Raw genomic sequence first — 14,392 nt, 5'->3', positions numbered from 1 at the left:
CATCGCCAAGAAAAAGATAGCAATTTTGTTGACATGCGTAGATCGCATTTGATCTCAAACTAACACAATTTTTAATGAAAACTTTACTGCGAGTAATGCCAAGGAGCAGAGCGGGTATAGATAAAATAATAAAACCAAAGAAAAAAGACCACGGCAAGGTACGAAAATTCTCCAGAAAACCCCACTGAAATTTGAGGGAAACTCCCAAAGGATGGCAGAGCTCCAGTGGAATTTGCCAGGGAGGAAGGAAGCATGCGAATAAACATTAGATCCCGGGGATTGTAGGGAAATGTCACGGAAACGTTTCAGGGGCATAATCGGGGTACGATGCCGGGGATCGGGGCTGAAGGGGGGGGGGGGGTCTGGATGCGGAGGGGGTGGACTCGCTGATCCTTTGGTAATGAGGCCGCGGCGCTGTGCGCTGGGTCCCAGGTGTCTAGTGTATGAAGCTTACCGTCCATGCCCCATCGCATCGCAGTTAAATCCTCCGGGCTCTCGGGGGTTGCTTTCCGCGCCAAATGCGCCTGTGTGCGTCGTCGGCGCACGCACATGGGCCCAATCATATTTTTACCATTCCGCCTTTCTCTAAATCTCTTGCGCTCGAATTAACGCGGGATTAAAGACGAACAGTGCTTGCGCTTCCGCAATAACGTAATTAGACGATGCGTCAGGTTTCCCGCCGATTGCTGATTGGCCTTGAACCCGCATGAACCAAAAGTGCGCGTTTTTTTATTTCTCAGATCAGGAATTTTAAATAAATCTGAGTTTTCTTTTCTTAGTTAAGATGACTGAAATCATGAGAGGGGCAGCATGTATTTCTTTTTCAGCATTGAAAGAGTTTAAAAGTATTTTTTTTTTTCTTCTTCAAGTATACAATACAAGTAACGCGTGGGTTTAAATTACGCGTCTCTTGTCTGATAAACACATATTAATCGTATCTCTAAGTCGTATTTTATTTTACCTTATTTTATTTCATTTTTTTGACGAAGCACCAAATCCGATATCCAGCTTTTAATGCGGGTATTTAAAAAATGCCTACGTCGTGTATTAAACCCTTTTTGATACATTTTATGATTCATATTTTGAACGCCAAAATACTTCTTGGTCTTCTTTTCTTGCTTTTTCTCATCCCATTTGAACAGTCTATACCCTGTGTCATAGGAGTAACAAATATTTAAAACTTTTCCTGAGTTCAAAACCTGCGTTTGAATTTCGTGTTAAGGGATGCCTCTAAATATCTTTTCCAGGGGGAAGAACTTCTTCTCTTGTAAGCAGCGTACATTTTTAAATGTTTACCGGCACAAAGTGTTCTGTCATCGAAATTCTCACAACTTAAAAGCGGACGCTATGCATTTTACAGAGAAGTTTAGTCCTATTCACATACACGAGAGTTTACAACCCCTCCAAGTGACTCGGAAGAAATACACCCGCTCGTCGTCTTTTTTCGCCTGAAGAAGGACAAATCTATTCGTGACTTCTCCGCGAACAGCCAAGTCGTGAATAAGAGTGTCCAATGACAGCTAGCCTAAAGTTGGCAAATAAAATCGCGGATAAAGCTTCAGCTTTGACGGGCCCCGACCCTCCTCTTGACTCGCGACGCTGAGCCTTTATTCGGTGAGCTTTAACGCAAATTCTAACTGCGGATTGGCAATTCGGAAGCTTTTCTCGGCTGAATGTTCAATTATTGGGGCCGGAGTCCGTGCTTGGGGAGGCACAGGTGGAGGTCGTCCCATTGGCTCCGGCTACCCCTTGCGCTTTTCAGTCGAATCTACGCTATGTATCAAGCCGGTGCACCCTTCAACAACAATTTATCGGCCAAAAGAGGGATGAAGCATGGTTGTTCCACTTGAGCTAGCTACACAAGATCCGCTCTATTTCTGTATGAGGCGTCTAGAACCAAAAGTGGAAATCTCCATTGCTCCGTCTAGGAATTGTGCGATCATTATAATATCAATACTAAAAGAACGAGAAAGCATTCATGTACATGTTGAATATTCTGAGATGTAAGCTAGATGATTTGGAAAATTTTAAAAACAGCTTTAGACGATTTGGATGATCCTCAAAGAAAATTAATATGACTGTTCTCCGTGAACTGTTTTCTTTTGAATTTCAAAGAGAATATTCTCCGTCATCTAATATAGTGTATCTGCATTTGAAGGATGAATCTTAATATTGCAGAATTAGAAGCAATTACCGTTACGTTAAATACGTTTTCAAAACGATGACTCCCACGGATTTTTACGATCACTTTTTTTAAACTGGATTTCTCTGCCTTTAGGCTTATGTCCGCATTATCATATTCCGTCACTTTTATCCTTTATAATTCAAGGTTATTAAACATATTCCGCCACACATTAATAGCCCGTAGTTTCCCATTGAAAATCGCTCACCTTTATCCAACCGGGAGTGCACTTCAGAATGTTCCATTCAAAATTTTCGAAAGCACGATGATGGCCGCACGTCGCTTCACAAGGGTCCATCGGGGAGCTCAGTTATTTATTGTCCATCACTCAAAATAATTGGCGAGAGAGGGGCGGGGCGGTAATTTGAATCATCCAAAAACTGAGTCAAGTGTTTTGCCGAGTGGGCCCGACGATAAGTGGAAGTTTTTATGCTGAAAGGAACTATGTTCCACACAGACCCTACAGACTTAGCTCCTTTTGGCATGAATACTTTCAAGTGTTCTGGTACGCAAGGGTAATATTGGATGAAACGGAGGAAAAAGGAGAGAACACCTAAGCGAGGGTATCATTTGGTGTTTACGAAAGGTATAATTAAGAGGATGGCCGTCGTGGATGCAGGCCATTTGGCGTTCTGCTCAGAGCGATATTGTCTCTAAAAACTCTCAATCGGACCTGACCGAGTATGATTTATGCGCCACTACTCTCGCTCATCGCTCCAGCTGTGAGAACTCAAAATCGGGAATGCACCTCAAGCTCTTCTTGAGCGTTTCTGATTTTGTGAGCCAACCTGGACTCTCAGCTATGCCGCGGCTCGGATACCTGGCATTCCTTTTTACCTATTTGACCTTTTTATCACCTCCCAAAGGATGCATACGTCTCCCACCGGTAGAATCTTTTTGCTCCAACCCTGTAAGTCAAAAATATTTTTCAAATAAATAGTGAGTCGTCAGGATATTATTGTTTACAAGATTTTTACACGAAGACAATATATTTTAACACATTTTTACAGACTTTCCGATCGGAAAAAATTCAAAGAGTGTTTTCAAAGTGCAAATATTTAAAAATTAAGCCTACGATTTTTGACTATTTTACCATTGCCGACAGTATTTTTACCAATTTTTTTACCTAATAATCTGCAAGAATTGTTTTTGGAAAACAAACACTGTCGAATTTAGCACGTCTGTAACCATACTATTTTTAAATTATCAGCGATATTATCTGTTTTATTAGGATTGGTTAAAGGATATTCTAATCGTCAAAACGGGCGATTCAATAGTTCCTAACCCAAACTGAAGTGCGAGGCAATGGAACGAAACAGAAAAAAGTCCGAGAAAGAGGGATGAAGAAAGTTAAAAACGAATAAACAGCTTTCCAGAACGGTTGCAGCAGCAAAAGACGCTCGGAAAAGAGGAAAAAGCGAAATTCCGGATGGATGAATATATTGTTTTAACATAATCCAGACGCGCATAATTTAGTTTCTCTCTCCGGGTATCAGAATACGTGCAAGCTCTATTCCTTCCGATCCCATCCAATCTTCATACCCCGCCAACCCCTCATACGTTTTTTGACGTATAGCCATATCCCACCCCCTAAACGGTAACATTCATTCAATCTTTTCGCTCTTATTATTTTCACCCTTATTTTGCATTTTCTTGTTATTTTTTTACCCCGAAAATTGTCTTCGCTGCCTCGTAATCCCGTAAGGCACGCTCCATCATCGTAATGTTCCCTGAAACTGCGGATTTTTTTATTTTTGGGGGGTGGGGCGCTCAGGAGCCCAGCGTGATGGGGTGTATCCTCCGTCTCGAGCTTTTACACCCCTAACAAACGCACCGCTTCCTGCGCAAATTAAATTGATGTTCAAATTCGTGGCTCCGATTTTCCAACGTGCGGCCATTTTTTTTTCTGTGAAACTCCATAGCGATTGTGCAATATCGCTCGTAGAAATGATAAAAGTAGGAATCGTGCATCATAAAACCTCGATAAGTCGAAGGAATTCCCGTGAGGGAAAAGTATCAAGTTACCATCGAGGGCGAAATTAAAGTTTCCAAAGCTACAACTATTGCAAGTGCTTGAAGTGACTCAGATTTATTTTTCATGGAAACTTCATATCTTTCTAGGAGAGGAACTTGTAAAGTTGCGTCCTTCCATCGAGGACCGGAGGTTCAAGAGGAAATGTTTGACGTGACAAAATATAAAAGTAATTAACCTGCTAATATATGCAGAGACTCGTGCGTATTTTTCTGCAGCGTGGGGGGGGGGGGGGGGCTCTCGAAGGGGTAGGGGGATGACACGCTGCTTGGGAAGCTGATCAAACACAGATAAACATGGCACCCGCTCACCATTAATGTGTTTAATGATGTTTCTCATCTCCCCTCTCAGGAGAATACCTCTTGCTTTGCACTTTAGCGTTTCCAGCCAATTTTGCTTGAAGACCTGGTCAGAACGATTCGCTGAATACATTAAAACCAACCCTTTGAGATTCGCGCTGAACTCCTGTCGAGTCCGGTTCCAATCTGTAATTTTTTTAATAAACCACGTGGACCGCGTTAAACAGAAAGGAACCAAGCCACATCAGCTATTGCCAAATTTAATTGGCTGACTAAATTTCATACATGAAAACAGTTGTGCGGATTTTCATGCAAATTTCAGTGAATTTTCTCCATAGTACGAAGCATATTCCTTAACATTTTCAAAGGGATCCGCACAAACGTTTTCTCGTAAAAAATTAAATTGCCCAGTTAAAATTGGCAATAGCTGATGTGGCTTGGTTCGTTTCTGTTAAACGCGGTCCACGTGATGTGGATCAAAGATAAGTAAAATAAAAAAAATAAAAAAAAAAAAAAAAAAAAAAAAAAAAACTTTGAGAGCCGCATAGAAGAGGCACCATCATGAAAAGCGTCGTAGATTTGAATCCCTCATTTTAAAAACGACCCACCTCGGAAAAATGGAATTTTTCAAGAGACGGTATAAACTGCTTAACAAGCTAGAGAAGGACTGTTTTCACGCAAAAAATGAACATCTTAAAAGTAAAGAGACCCGAGTTGAGTCGTTCCGGACGGTGCGCGTCGGTCGATACGCTGTTCGCAGCTGTGAAATCTGAAAGTTTAAAATGAGATGTTTTACAGACAATAAACGAAGCTGTCAGACTTCGAACGTGCGGTCTGTACTACAATGACGCGACCGAGGAAACTACCTGAACACTTCCACGCGTCCCTCGGTCCCCAAAAACGCGCGGGTGACAATGCGTATTTATTATTAACCCTTCGAAGACAGGGATCCGTGTCGCGCGAACAAAGCCGCGAAACTGAGGGGAAAAACTCGGAAAACTGGGCTCGGACCTATCTCGCTCCGGTCCCGCGGGGATAGGTGGATGCTTGTGTTTATTGCTTGGTTAACGTTTTGATAGGTTTACTGGTTTAGTCAGTCCCTCTATCAATATTGAATAGTATTCGTGCATACTAAATTACTTTTCCCTTATCTTGGTCGTCCCCATTTCCCTATTTTCCTCCAGAGGATTTTTTTCTCTCCTTTCTTTCTGTGTCTCACTGACAATTCCCACGTCCCCTATTTTCTGCCCGCTTTTTTTTTTGTATTCCATCAAAAAAGTTCAGGTCGATACCTCAAACTTCACAACCTTCTCAGCAGCTCCTCCGATGGGTGTATCCACAAATGTTTCTCGTCAAATCTACGAGTCGAGGGCTGGAAAAACGTCGGAGGTGAAATATAGATATCGAAAGAAAAAATAAATGAACACCAACCAATAGGATCACTCCATTTCCCTTTCGGCTCTTTTACCTATTGCTTTATCTATACATTTCAATAATCAGCCTGCGGGTTGATAATCGTTATCGATAGACGCAGCGATAAAGAAAGCTATACATAATGGAGCGATCTTTTTGGTTGAAACGGGTGAGTGCTGTAGATTAATTGGGAAAATAATGAACTAACTATAGGGCCTCTCGTGGATTGCCGTCTGTGAGTCTATTACTTACCTCTTTTGTTGATTGCAATCTCCAGCCTCATCCAATTGTATCACTCCATTTTCCTTTCGCCTCCTTTCGCCTCCTTTTTCCATCGCTTTGTCTATCAGTTTCAATAATCAGCCTGCGGGCCATTATTGAAATTTAATAGACAAAGCTATAGGCAAATATGACAGAAGGGATATGGAGACAACCTTTTGGTGGAAGCTAGTGGTTGCAATGGACAAAAGCAGTAGGTAATAGACTAACTAACGGCAACCCTCGAGAAACCCGACAGTTAGTCCATCATTTTCTCCCTTAGTCTATAAGTACCACACCTTTCAACCAATAGGATTGCTCCAAACCCGCTCCCTATGTCTTCTTTGTCTATAGTCCTGTCTATGTATTTCGAAAATCAGCCCAGAGAGATGTGGAAGTTAGGGCGAGGAACTAGCCCGAGGCCGTAGGCGTTCAGGGGGCAGGCTCGAGTGTCACCGTCAAACAATAACAATCGTCGGTGCATGGACGGACCTGCCCCGACACACGACGGCGACACAGCCCCGTGTCGCGCTTGTTGCCTATTTAAGGAGCGACTCGGAGCGTTTGCGCCGGGAACGCCTTAATGATATCTTGGAGCTCGGCCTAATGATAGGTTGTGCAAAAAAAAAGCGCTCCGCTCGGATCTCTCACGTTGTAATTCGCGTCGTTGCCCGCCTTCGCCCGCCCTCTCGCTCGCCGCACAGTGGATCGAGTCAATCAGAGAGGTCGGACAAGAAATGTTTGAATAAAACTGTAAATTTTGATGTTAATCTCGTCATTTTTTAAATTTCAAGGGGTGTTTTCAGAAGAAAATTTCAAGAGAAAACCAATAGAACCACTTTTAGAACCTAAAAGTCTTGTATAGACGGAGTTATAAGCTTTTAAAATTTCAAAATTTTGTCCGACCTCTCCTATGGACTCGATCCAGTGTGCGGCGTCCTCCCGGGTCCCGGGTCCTCATTGTCAGCGCCGATGTTGTCGTTGTTGTTCTGACGATTCCACTCCTAAGCAGATCACCCGCCCATGGCGACTTAGTGTCCATTGTCCCCGGTTAACTTGTCATTGAACTCCTCCAGTCTGGGGAAAAATAAGTCAAATTTCCTGCACACCAACAGACTAATTTATTATGCTCATTCAACCTGTTGAGCCTTGATCCTGTCATGGATCCTAACTGTCCTGGCACACTAAAAATAGAGTCATCAAGTATTTTTTAGCCCATTCATATGTTTCGTAACCGATATATGTAGTCTTTGGTTGTTTTTACAGGGCCTTCCTCTGTATAAACACAACTTCCTTAATCTTAGCTATTCCTTTCTTTACAGTAAGTAATCCACACAATGTAATCAGTTTATGCGCCTCAGAAAAAGCCTCTTGTATCCAGAGTGCAGACTCATAAGAATTTGACAAGAAAACATACTCTTGATTCAATCGGATGTTTTCTCGAATAGAGAGTCAAGTCTCTTCAAGTAATCGGATTTCCTATTGATACAAGCGGAAATCCCATTAAATAGAGATTTTTTCTTCTAGTCTTTTTCTAAGAGCCTGGACTCAGATCCGAAGACTTTTTTCCGCAGTGTAAAAATAAAATAATTAATAATTCAGAAATCTTCCATGAAGAGAGAAACTAGCATGTTTATTCAAACCCAATTGCTAATTGAGCTAAAATCATACAAATAATGCCGTTTGTATTTATGCGATTAACCGATCATACCGATAACCTGAAATCAGGACCATAGCCCAAACATTCGGTGTTTTCTGTGGAGATTTCAACGATAAGATTCAAGAGTCATTCACTTAGAAACGAAGGGGACGAAAATTGATTCCTATTTCAATCCGGGCGGGTTTATTTGCTCCACGAGTGTCATTGGACGTGGAATTGAGAGGGGGCGGGGGGCGGAGGGGGAGGGGGGGGGGTCGAGACGATGTGACAGAATTTTTGAAAGACGTCGCGACGCGTTGGCGCGTGCTGAAGGAGCTGAAGCGCCCCGAAACTGCGGCAAGTTGCGCGATTCGAGAGCGGCAATCGGATTCGGTTATTATTATGAGATGGCAGTTTGCATAATGAGATCTCTCTCCGGAGATACATTTGTTGAACTACCTTCTACATATGTACGAACGCAGCCGGAGCGTCGCTCGCATGCACGGGTTAAACTGCGGCTTGCACTGATTTTTCGGGCATTGTTCCTGGGAGGCTCGTTCGAGTCGGTGTGTGGCAGGTTGCCGATGCCATGGCCGTGGGGCGTGGGCTGTGCATCGTCCTCCATACGAATTCTCTCGTTTATGCTTGGTACCGTTCTGATAATACGCCAAACGTCCTTTATTTTGGATCAGGGTTTTCTCTATATTTCTCTTTAGTCGGCATCATTGATGCAATTTGTTTTTGGAAAATTCAACCACTTTTTCTTCCCTTTCTTTATCACAAGAAAGATTTTAAGATTTTTCATAATATGTACGAATGCTCTTTATATCTTTCCTTGGTTATGTTTATATGATTTGTGGTTTATCTGCCAGTTGAAATTTATATAAGTTACAATATTTAAAAAATTGATGATATTACGTATGGATAAGTACTGAAGGTCAAAGGCTTATAATTTCGTTTCCTAGTCAAAAGAGCGTACCTGACGCCATTTAGTGTCTGCAAAATTGACTCTAACGTTTCAAGTTATCACGCATACGATTGTTCGATTGCCGTTTTTTTCCGATTGGATTTTGCTGATTTTTTTTTCATAATAACAGAGGACAAATCAGTGAGACGTAAAGTTAGGTATGTAAAACTACAATATTTTCAAGTGAAAAGTGTACAACTTTGAAATGTAGCTACGTTCTTTCGTCCGGGAAACGAACACTTTCACGATAAATTTTCTTTGCTCAGTTTTCATTTATTAAGTTATAATCTTAGTTGTTTTATTTATTTTAATACAAATGAAAAGTGATCTGATGCCTGCACATTGCACAATGCAGACAGAATGAACTTAAAGACGCTTTTTGTTTCTTGATGTTGATATCCAATCGATGTGGCACGTATCTAATTGGCATGGTTCCATGTTCTGTTGCAGCACCCCTATCCATCGGAAGACCAGAAAAAACAATTAGCTCAAGATACAGGACTAACGATTCTGCAAGTTAATAATTGGTGAGTTAATTACTTCTAAATCTCTCACTTTCTCGTTCTTTCTTTCTCTATCTCTTTCTCTCTCGCGACGGGCGCGTCTATCCGTTCTTTCCGTCGGTTTTGGCCCAAAACCGACGGAACATTTATCAAGTCTCCGATAACGTAACGACCCGTCAACTGGCGTCGGATTTTCCCGGACGACCATTGCGTCAACGAGTCATTAAAACTTCGCTAATTCGACGCCCTTCCCCTGGATTTCAGAAACGTTTCACATTTTTTCTGTCTCGTCGTGCGATTTTTCTTTTCTCTGAAAACGATCTGTTCGTGGGACCTTTTTCCTCTCCTTTTTTTAAAAAAGCAGAGGGGAAACTTAACTCAAAATACGGCACGGAATATGACAAAATTATCAATTTTATCGCGTTGTTTTTCCAATTTTTTCCTTTGGCAGGAATAATCGTTCATTGCCCCAGAGAGGAAAATTTCCCAGGCCACGTTTCCCAGGGTCGCTCCCAATTTTTTTATGTCCACTTAGCAGAGGTAAATCATTGATCAATGGACCGTTTTTAGCAAAAAGGAACCAAGCTACATTAGCCATTGCCAAATTTAACTGGGCAATTTAATTTTTACAAGCGAGCGTTTGTGCGGATTCCTTTGGAAATTTTATGGAATTAGCTTCCTACTATGCAGAAAATTTACTGAAATGTATGCAAAAATCTGCGCACCGTTTTCATGTAAAAAATTCAGTTGCCCAACTAAATTTTGCAATAGCTGACGTGGCTTAGTTCCATCCTGCTTAACACGGTCCATATGATCATTAACGTAAATAATTTCAAAAGCCAACAGGAATTTTCAATTAATAGAACGTAAAGAGAACATACAGCATGAAAAAATGACCGAAATGATTTAAAAACAAAAATCAACCTAAAATCTTTGCCAGTCTGACAGTGAAACTAAAGTTTTGAACTTTCGTAGACGTCACAGCGGAAAGGAAAAACGCAGTGATTGATAGTTTCTGTTTCCAGAGACCGCAAAGAAAGCCCGACTTTCTGTTTATAACCTCTTTATTAATATTAATTTATTCGCGCGCCCGCATCGTAAAGAAAAGGGCAGCCGATTATGCCGGCCGAGCCCGGGCGGGAAACGGGAAAACGTCCGAATTTATGGATTCCCATTTCGGGTTTTTTGTTCCCTTTTTTTCTCGCGCTTTTGTTATTTGTCCTGGGCTCGGCGGCTTCGGAGGGTACAAGTTAAGGGGGTTGATTCTGCCATTAGAGTGTATTAGGTGTCAGGATTAAGGCCGGGAAGGAAGTACGAAAACGGGCGCCGAATGAATAATGTATCATCCGGAACCAGGAACCGAACCGGACCGAGCGCGGAATTCGCTCTCGAATTGATTCTTGATCCCTCCTCCCCCCCCCCCCCCTCACGTCGAGAGTTGCAGACTCTTTGTCAGACTTACTTTGTTATTTGTCCATTGATTTCGGATGCCGCCGCCCTGTCATTGCCCTCCTTTCCTACGCAGCTTAGTTTCCCTCTTATTGCTTCATTTATCCCTTTTCCTTTTCCCAAGGCCTGGAATTTGTCGGCGCCGCAGGAACAGGCAGACCAGTGCTCCCATTCCATGTCCTTCAAAAGTTCCGGGATTCGGAACTTTTTTGTTCCAATTCCTCCCACTCCATGACCGTCAAAAGTTCGGGGATTCTTTCTAGATTTTTTCAAAGTTTCGAGGAAGTTCCGGAAAACGCAAAAGATCCGGAACATTTCGGGAATTTCAAAAGTTCCGGGAAAAATTCCGGAAAATCTTAAAAGTTCCGGAATTTGGTACTAGTTCCGGGACATTAGAGCATCGGGCATGCGCGCCATTTCACCCCAAATTTCAAGGGTCATACTTCAAGAATTTGGTCAAATGCTCTCAAGTTGGAAACCCCCTCCTCAAATGGTCAACTTTTAAGTGCGACGGGGGGTTCCCTTTTTCCAACGTGACACCCCTGAAACTTCTCCTTTTTTTTACCCGATTTGGGGTCAAGTTTGCCTTAACGTCGTCTCGCTTAGCTCTCTTGGCAGCGGGTTTATTATGTTTTACTAAGAATACAGGCGAAAAAGAATATCAATAAAAAGGTAAAAGAAGGAGAGGGGGACGCCCCTTGAACTATGCACCTTATACCTTGTGGCTAAGTAAACTCATGTAAATTTTATTTTTCTTTCGAGAACGAACAGAAATTTTAATTAAACGAGGTTCAACTTGTAAATTCTCATCGTCCGACCACGTTTCAAGTATACGACAACTGGGTAAAGTTTCTCTGCGCACTTCACGAGTCTTTTCGAATCCTCCCCCTCAAATACTCAGGAAATTAAGCTCTTAATTCGATACCTCGATAGTTACGAAAAAAAAAAATCATAGCCAAGGGTAGAAACCCTAAGTAATTAAAAACCGAAATATATTGCTCGCGGCGGAAACGCACAAATAAATCAAGAATCGGCGCGCGGCGGGGCGGGGAGAGGGTCAAAATTAAGTTTTCGTTTTCAAATGGAAACAAATCATTTTTCCGTCCAGAAATTTAATTCGAAAACAACGGAATGGATGGCGTGAACGAGAGGATAAGCGTGGAGAAAGAGCGAGATGAAAGCGCGGGGGGAGGAGCGGGGAGACAGTGCCGAAGCGTGAATCATCAGCCATCGATATTTTTCCATTTGAAACTATGATAAAGAATCGATTATCCAGCTAACACCGATATAATCGATACTTTTTCATAGGTTTTAAACGGGAGATCAATCGATTTATCGCGGAGAGGAGACGCGCCACCGCGGGGAGAGCTTCCTATTGATTGAATCGCGCAATGATTAATCGTGTTAATTAGCTCAGTTTCTGATGGAAACCTGCTCCGAGGCGGCTTGAAACAATGGCTCTTGCTGCGGCGAGGGGAAGGGGTGGAGGTGGGGGAGGGGTGGTGGTGGGGGAGGGGAGACCGCGTCGAGGGCGGCTCAAAATTTGTTTCCACCCTCGCCCCGACAAACATGGCTCAAGGCTCGGCAGCCAGCCTGGATCCGAATCGAATTTGCCTCGCTCGGTTCCCAGCACGGACCAGCTCCGCGACTCAGCCCAATTCGTCGCTTCTCTGGCGAAAGGGCTCAAATGCACCTCGAGATAGGCCTCGATGTGCATATGACTCCGAGCCTCGTGAGGTTTTCTTGAAAATGCGCTTATGATCTTTTGCCGAGGAGCGACGAATTTTTGGTTCTCCCGCAGCTGCATTTCAGGCACAGTCTGCAACCGTATGCTCAATTCCTCACAAAGACAATAACGACTGCTATCAGCGTTCTTTGTTCTTTCGTAGAGGTAGTACAGCATATGGATGTAGCATGCACATGCAGATAGATGCCAGCGTCGTAAATTTTGCCAAATTTTAAAGCGCGTTTTTGAAGATAACTTCGAAACTCTTCCTTTGAGACCAAATCCTCAATTTTTACAACTCATCCCTTTATTATTACTCTCTAATCTTGAATACCGTAAGTTTCTCTTTAAAAAAATCGATCGTTGTTTCAAAATTGGGTTGACGCGTAATTTTTTTCTTCCTTACTCGCTATGGCTATCAAGAATAAATTTGATTGGAATGACAACAACGAGTTACCAAGAAGAGATGTGTTCGTATACATTTTAAAAATCTGAATAAGTATACCCGTAACTCACTTACCCTGATGAAGTATACAGGGTGATCCAAAAGTCCCTTCCACCCCTCTAAATTTTACCTAATTGAGGTAAAAATTTGAAACTTGGGGGATATTCCTAAGTCAAAGGAAGCTACTTTTTGGCCCCCTAAAATTTTCAGGGGGCCCCCCTTGGGGGGGCAACGGCCCCCAACTTTTAATTTTCAAATGGGAAGACCCTTTTGTGATAGCTCGTTCGAAAGAGCATAAAAAAAGAAAACTTTTCGCGCAAACCCGAAGTCAATATCTCAAACCGTTTCAAAATGGCGGCCGGTTAAAGTTCAAAATGGCCGAAAATTCACACCGGTATTTGTCGATGGATTTGCGCGAAAATCGGTATATAGGGGTATTTGGACACGAGAAAAACGAATTTGACGTTAGATTTTCAAAAAACCGAAATTTCCAAATGGCCGCCCGTTTAAGTTTAAAATGGCCGAAAATTTTCACCTCGGTTTTTTGCTGATGGATTTGCCTAAAACTTGAATTTAAGAGTATTTTGGCATAAGTTTAACAAATTTGAACTTAGATTTCTAAAAAAATCATTTTTGGTCATTTTGAACTTTAACCGGCGGCCATTTTGGAAATTTCGGTTTTTTGAAAATCTAACGTCAAAATTCGTTTTTCTCGTGTCCAAATACCCCTACATACCGATTTTCGCGCAAATCCATCGACAAATAACGGTGTGAATTTTCGGCCATTTGAACTTTAACGGCCGCCATTATGAACGGTTTGAGATATTGACTCGGGTTTGCGCGAAAAGTTTTCTTTTTTTATGCTCTTTCGAACGAGCTATCACAAAGGGCGGTCTTCCCATTTGAAAATAAAAGTTGGGGGCCGTTGCCCCCCCCAAGGGGGGTCCCTGAAAATTTTAGGGGGGCCAAAAAGTAGCTCCCTTTGACCTAGGAATATCCCCCAAGTTTCAAATTTTTACCTCAATTAGGTTAAAAGTTAGGGGGTGGAAGGGACTTTTGGATCACCCTGTATGAGGACTTATCTGTAACAATAGCGGATGTGAAAAATTACCTTTTCGAAACACACTCAAAAAACTGTTTTGGCATCGAGAAAATTTTGAGAAAATACTTGAGATGTGATCTTCGAGATCTTTACATTATGCCAGAGCCAAACATATTAAATTTTTGTGCGAACAAAACAGTTTTTTAAGCGTGTTTCCAAAAGGTTAATTTTCGCATCCGCCATTGTTACATATAAGGCCTCATATGCAAATAATGAGCATTGCCGATCCCAGCAACAAATTTTGCATCAGCCATTAGTACGGGACTCAAATCGCCACTCCTCTGACGCGAGAACGTAACTCAATTGTATTATGAGCCCTATTCCTCGTATAACCTATGCTCGCCGGGGCTCATGTTTAAGTATTCATAGATACGCCC

At 42.3% G+C, this 14,392-nt stretch overlaps 2 protein-coding genes across 6 annotated transcripts in view; both read left to right on the top strand.

Moving 5' to 3' along the window:
• The window catches only part of Fntb (Farnesyl transferase beta subunit), a 167,901-nt gene that overhangs the window by 23,312 nt on the left and 130,197 nt on the right, over positions 1-14,392 (top strand). The gene's annotated exons all lie outside the window — the stretch shown is intronic.
• Positions 1-14,392, top strand: part of hth (Meis homeobox homothorax) — a 386,117-nt gene that overhangs the window by 310,096 nt on the left and 61,629 nt on the right. For all 5 annotated transcript variants that reach the window (XM_072301815.1, XM_072301818.1, XM_019061762.2 and 2 more), the window contains one exon: positions 9,241-9,317. In XM_072301815.1, coding sequence (XP_072157916.1) covers positions 9,241-9,317 — 77 coding nt within the window. The remainder of the gene's footprint in view (positions 1-9,240; positions 9,318-14,392) is intronic.

The sequence above is a fragment of the Bemisia tabaci genome, chromosome 6 (assembly GCF_918797505.1).
Source record: "Bemisia tabaci chromosome 6, PGI_BMITA_v3".
Classification (NCBI taxonomy): domain Eukaryota; kingdom Metazoa; phylum Arthropoda; class Insecta; order Hemiptera; family Aleyrodidae; genus Bemisia; species Bemisia tabaci.
This window is presented reverse-complemented; position numbering and strand designations above follow the sequence as displayed.